The sequence below is a fragment of the Apis mellifera genome, linkage group LG12, assembly GCF_003254395.2.
Source record: "Apis mellifera strain DH4 linkage group LG12, Amel_HAv3.1, whole genome shotgun sequence".
Classification (NCBI taxonomy): Eukaryota; Metazoa; Arthropoda; class Insecta; order Hymenoptera; family Apidae; genus Apis; species Apis mellifera.
Genome location: NC_037649.1, coordinates 7,755,437 through 7,761,521, shown reverse-complemented (window position 1 = coordinate 7,761,521; position 6,085 = coordinate 7,755,437). Strand labels below are relative to the sequence as shown.

General features: G+C 20.3%; 1 protein-coding gene across 1 annotated transcript; it reads left to right on the top strand.

The window, feature by feature from the left end:
* Positions 1-2,145: 2,145 nt before the first annotated feature.
* On the top strand, positions 2,146-5,919 carry LOC411378 (prostaglandin reductase 1). The gene is made up of 4 exons (XM_394852.7): positions 2,146-2,498; positions 4,770-5,061; positions 5,191-5,464; positions 5,555-5,919. The coding sequence occupies exons 1-4, from the start codon at positions 2,393-2,395 to the stop codon at positions 5,894-5,896; spliced, it is 1,014 nt and encodes a 337-aa protein (XP_394852.2). The 5' UTR covers positions 2,146-2,392; the 3' UTR covers positions 5,897-5,919.
* Positions 5,920-6,085: the final 166 nt, after the last annotated feature.

Below are 6,085 nucleotides of genomic sequence, written 5' to 3'. Positions count from 1 at the left end.
TACAATATGTTAAAAAATAGTCTTTGTAAATTTATTATTAATAATAGTATTATATTAATTCATCAAGTAAATTATATAAGTAAATAATTATATTAGTAAATAATTTAATATTATGTATAACAAAATATTTTAGTTATATGAAAATTCTTATATCTCGTTTTCCAGTACTTATTTATATATGTATATTATCTAGTATATCAGGGTTTTTAAAAAGTATATCAGGATTTTTTAAAAAAAATTAGATTATTCTGTTCATTCTAATGTTACAGTTAATGTATTTGTTCGCGCTCGTCTGATTTTTTTAAATTTAAAAACTCGAACCCAAGTATAGGATGATTTCAGATTATACTTGCATATTTCTAATGTTTCTTTCTTCTTTTAGATAAATAAGAATTGAATTTAAATATAAAAAGATATTAGCAAAATTTAATATGCAAAATATTAACAAATTCTTTTTATTTAGTTATATTTTTTAAATTAAATTATTATTTTTGCTTTTTTATATAAGTATATAAAAAAAATTAATGATGTACATTTAGAACATGTGTACTATAAGTGTATAATTATATTTATTTTAAATTGTAAATCTTATATATATAATATATTTTGTAGAAAATATTAATAATTTTTTTAAGATTATTTATATTAACTATATTAAAATAAATATAAAAATTGAGATTTATTATATCAAGACATAATAAAAAATTATGAAAATTAATGAAAGAATAAGTAGTATTTTATGTTATGTAATTAAATATATTTTCTTAAATTATAAATATATATTTTGCATAGTTAATATTACAATATAAAAATATATAATATTCTATTATTAATAAATTAAGATTTATAATGTTATTAATTATAGTGTAATTTAAGAATCTTTTTTTATATAATTAATCATTTTAAGTACAATTTTTAAATATTTTAAAACTTAGACAAAATAAAGATTATTTGTGTAGTGATTGTATTTTACATAAATTTTAACTTAATATATTTATGATAATTTATTTTTAATAAATATAATAAATAAATTAGATTTTTTGTTAATGAATAGGAAATTCTTATTTTCTAAAAATCTAATTTATTAATATTTAAAATAACATTATAAAATAAGTAGATTATAAAAAGTAGATATTATAAAAATATATTGTAAAATAAAATAAACATAATATAAGAGAAATATCATATATTATGAAATTAATGAAATTCTTATATATTTCATGCAATATATATAAATAAAGTAGAACATAAAATAGAACAACTAAATCTAATATAAAGTATTTCTTTTTAATATAACATTAGGTAATAAAATATAGAAGATATATTCTATTGTAATATAATGATAACAATTATGTATTGTAATAATAATTATTAACTTTGATATTTGTTAGAATAATCAATTTAAAATATAATAGAAAAAGAAAAAAATAGATTTTTATCCATTTAAAATATTTAAGAAAATCATACATACATAAATATTATAATCTATTATAAATGTTTTTAATAAATCATAGTAATTTAATTAAAAATTTTAAATATATTTAATTATTTAATAAAAAATATATGTTGAAATTAAAATAATATTTATATTCATTTAAATATAATATATAAATTTAAAATTAATATTAAATATATTAAATTATAAAAGTATAAATGTTATAAATATTATATTTACTTTATTCTACAATAACTTATTAATATATATGTTATTAAATATTAAATATTATCTAATGTATATGTATTATGTAATATTATCTTATGTATATGTATCTATATAAAACAATATATTAATGTTACGTATTAAACATTAAATATTAAAGATATTAAAAGATATAAATATTCATCTTTTCAAAGATATGTAAATTATTAAATAAAGTATTAATTATATAATTGTACATGTTACATTCTCGTGTTATTTTTTATTAATCATCAATTAGCATATATACATAATACAATAATGTAATCTTATTATATTATTTATATTATGATATATACGTTGTATATTTATTACTGTATTATTGAAAAAAATATGATATTATAATTACATTAAAGTACATTAAAGAAATATAAAATTTAAAAAAAATTAAAATTGAAAAATATAATATTTCATTGGTATGATTCGATTTCCAATCGTCATTTCCTGTAGATTTCCAGTTCCAATTATCATTTAGTAAAGCATATATATGATAGCAACCGATATATTCACATAAAAAAAATATTTCGTTAGCTGTGCATGACTTTTAATATATTTTATCTTTTCGTAATAATGAATACTCGTTTTTAGCTTCAAGTAATATTCTTTTAAATCGTATTGTGGATTGTATGAAATTATAAAAAATAAATTTACAAAATAATTACATTTTCTATCGTTTATTATAAATATTAAAATAAAATGATAAAAGCAAGGAAATTTATTGTGTTAAAACATTTTAATGGAAAACCGAAAAAATCAGATTTACAATTAATTGAAGAAGAATTACCTAGTCTTCAGAATGGAGGTAAAAATTTATTATTGTATCATATTAATATATTTAATATATATATATATTTATGATAACTTTTAATTTAAATATTTCGTAAAATAACATATTTTTAGAAAAAATGTAAAATTTTTTAAAAGAAAAATACAACTATATTACTTATTTTTTATTTATTAATTAATATTTTTAAGGTCACTTGAAGATCAATTGTTAATATTATGTCAATTCTTATCAATTATATTTCGATCATATTAATCTTATTTACTAAAAGTATCTATTTCACATATTATTTTATGTGTATCTAAATATACACATGTAATAAATAATTTATAATTTTTTATTTTTAATATATAAATACATTTTTATTAAAAGTATTTATTACAAGTATTTATTATATGTACTTATATATATATCACTTATATATTTCATATATATATATATATTACTTTTGTATTTTATATTTTATATTCTATTTATTATTATACTATTATATTATTATACTTTTAATTTTAGAAAATAATAAAATTAATTGAAAATTTGAACGTAAAAATTTTTGAGTAAATATTAACATAGCGCAAATAGTAAAAGAAGGATAGAGATATGTTAAAAATTATGAAATCAGCGCCATCTCTAGAGTGCCGCAAATGAAACATATAAAAAAAAGTTACGAAATTGTGAGAAAAGGATAGAGATAAATAAGAATTGACTATTAGCGCCATCTCTCGAGTATTAAGAATATTTCTTTAAATTTTATTTTTCTAGAAATACTTAAAAGATGGTGCTGATATTCAATTCTTATTCTACCTTACCCTATCTTTAAAGAAATATCCTTGATACTCGAGAGATGGCGCTAATGGTCAATTCTTACTATATCTCTATCTTTTTCCCACAATTTTCTGTCCTTTTTTTCTATGTTTCATTTGCGGCACTCTGAAGATGGCGCTGATATCAATATTTTTATCCTATCTCTATCTTTCTCTCATTATATGCTTTCCTTGTCTATAATTCTTGGCGCGTAATAATTATAGTCGAAGTATGAGATATCAATTGAACTCACTTTCATCATTTTTTTTTTTTTTAAATTATAATGCATTTTAATCTTTAATGTAAAAAATATAGATATTTATAGATATTCTCTTCCAAGATACGAAAAAAAAAAATACATTTTAAATTTATTCTATACTTTATCTATGCTTTATATTTCTATTTTTATTAAAAAATAATATATTATTTTTACTTAAAATTAATGCATTAAAAAATATTTATTTAAATTGTGAGAAGAATTTTTTTTTAAAACTCTAATTAAATCTAAAAAAATGACAACGTTAAGAAGAATGGTAAAAAATTAAATATAAGAACATTAAATATATGATAAATATATAAAAACCTCTTTTATATTATATTTTTCTAATACAAAGAAAAATTTCGTTCATTCGGTTTATAATTCATAGAAAATTTCAAGAATTTTCCGGGAATTCGACGTCATTTCCAAGAATTATCGAAAATTCCTGGAAAAATTTCTCGAGCGACCTCCTATCGCATCATGTTCTCCTAATACAAAATCGAGTTTTTGGCCAAAAGTTTCGTTCGCTCGATCATTCGGAAATTTCCAAGAATTTGACGTCAGTTCCAAGAATTATAGAGATTCCGAGAATTTGACGTCATTTCTAAGAATTGCGGAAAGTTCCTAGAAAGATTTCTCGAACGACCTCCTGTCGTATCATATTCTCCTAATACAAAATCGAGTTTTTGACCAAACATTTTATTCGTTCTATCTTTCTTATTAAATATCTCGTTTGTTTTCCATAATATTAAAAAATGCTTCGAATAAAAGTTTAATGATTTCGTAACCGCTATATTTCGATGCCTTCCATTTTTTCGTAGATGAACTCATAAAAAAATTATCAAGCTCATTATATTGGAATACATTGTAAAATTGTACATTATCATATTAACTGTTTATATATTTTTTAAATATTATAGAAATAATTATATTAAAACTTTAAATATAATAATTAAAAAAAAAAAGGAAATTTTAAATTAATGTTATATTGATAACTTATAAAGTTGTACAATTATACAAATTTTCGAATTTATCGAGTAAAATCTTACATCTCTGATAAATTTCATATTTGAATGAATTAAAAAAAAAATGAAAAATTTTAGTAAAATAAAATAGAAAAATTGAAATTATCATAATTATTCTTTAACAAATAAGGTATTTATAATATATATAATATACATAAAAACTATATAATATTTTATATATTTAACTTTGCTTACTTCTAGAATTCCTTATTGAAGCGGAATATCTTTCCTTGGATCCTTATATGCGAGTTTATATGCTAAGATATCCAATAGGTTCAACAATGATTGGCTCGCAAGTAGGCAAAATCATTGAGTCGAAGAATCCAAACTTTCCAGTGGGGAAAAAGATCATTGCTGATGTCGGTTGGAGATCGCATACAATTATAAATCCATTTCGTTGTAATGTAGAATATGAATTCAGGAAACCAAGGCTACTTCCTGATATACAAGACTTGCCAATGTCGTTATATTTAGGAGTATTAGGAATGCCAGGGTATTAATTATTTGAATATTGAAGTTTTTTTTTAATATCATTTCATAAACATTTCATAAATTAATATTATTTATGCTTAAATAAAATTTTTATTTTTCAAACAATTTATATATATATTTGTTGTTGCAGAAATACAGCCTATTTTGGTCTTTTGGAAATTTGCAAGCCAAAGAAAGGTGAAACTCTTGTTATAAGCGGAGCTGGAGGAGCTGTTGGTTCTCATGTTGGTCAAATAGGAAAAATTCTTGGGCTTACTGTCGTTGGTATTGCTGGTTCAGATGAAAAATGTAAATGGCTTGTGAAAGAGCTTGGTTTTGATCATGCTGTTAATTATAAAGAAGGAAATCTTGATGTTGCTTTGAGGAAAGCTGTACCAAAGGGAATCGATTGCTATTTTGACAATGTAAGTGTCACAAATGTGTTTTCTTTAATACAATGTTAAAATAATGTTTAAATTTTTATTATTATTATTACGTATGTTGTATAACAATAGGTTGGAGGAGATATTTCTAGCATTGTTATGTATCAAATGAAACTCAACGGTCGCGTAGCTGTTTGTGGATCTATTTCTTCGTATCACGCCGATGCTTCATCGTTACCAAAAGCGACGATTCTTCAACCAACAATGGTATTTAATGAATTAAAGGTAGAAGGTTTTTTGGTCTCTCGTTGGGACAATCGTTGGAACGAAGGTATAGAAAAAAATCTTCAATGGGTGCGCGAAAAAAAAATTCGTTATCGCGAAACCGTTGTAAAGGGTTTCGATAATATGTTTGATGCATTTGTTGACATGTTAGAAGGAAAGAATATTGGCAAAGCTATTGTTCAAGCTTGAAGAAAAAAAAAAAATATTGCGATCTGTTTATAAATTATTTTTATATCTATCTACAAGATAAATATATATATAATTTTTTTTTTCGTATAATGGTAAACGTAATTAAATTTTTAAATTATATAAATAATATTTTCGATTATTTATGTATAATTTGTACACTTTTATTGTATATGCAAATATAAAATTTGT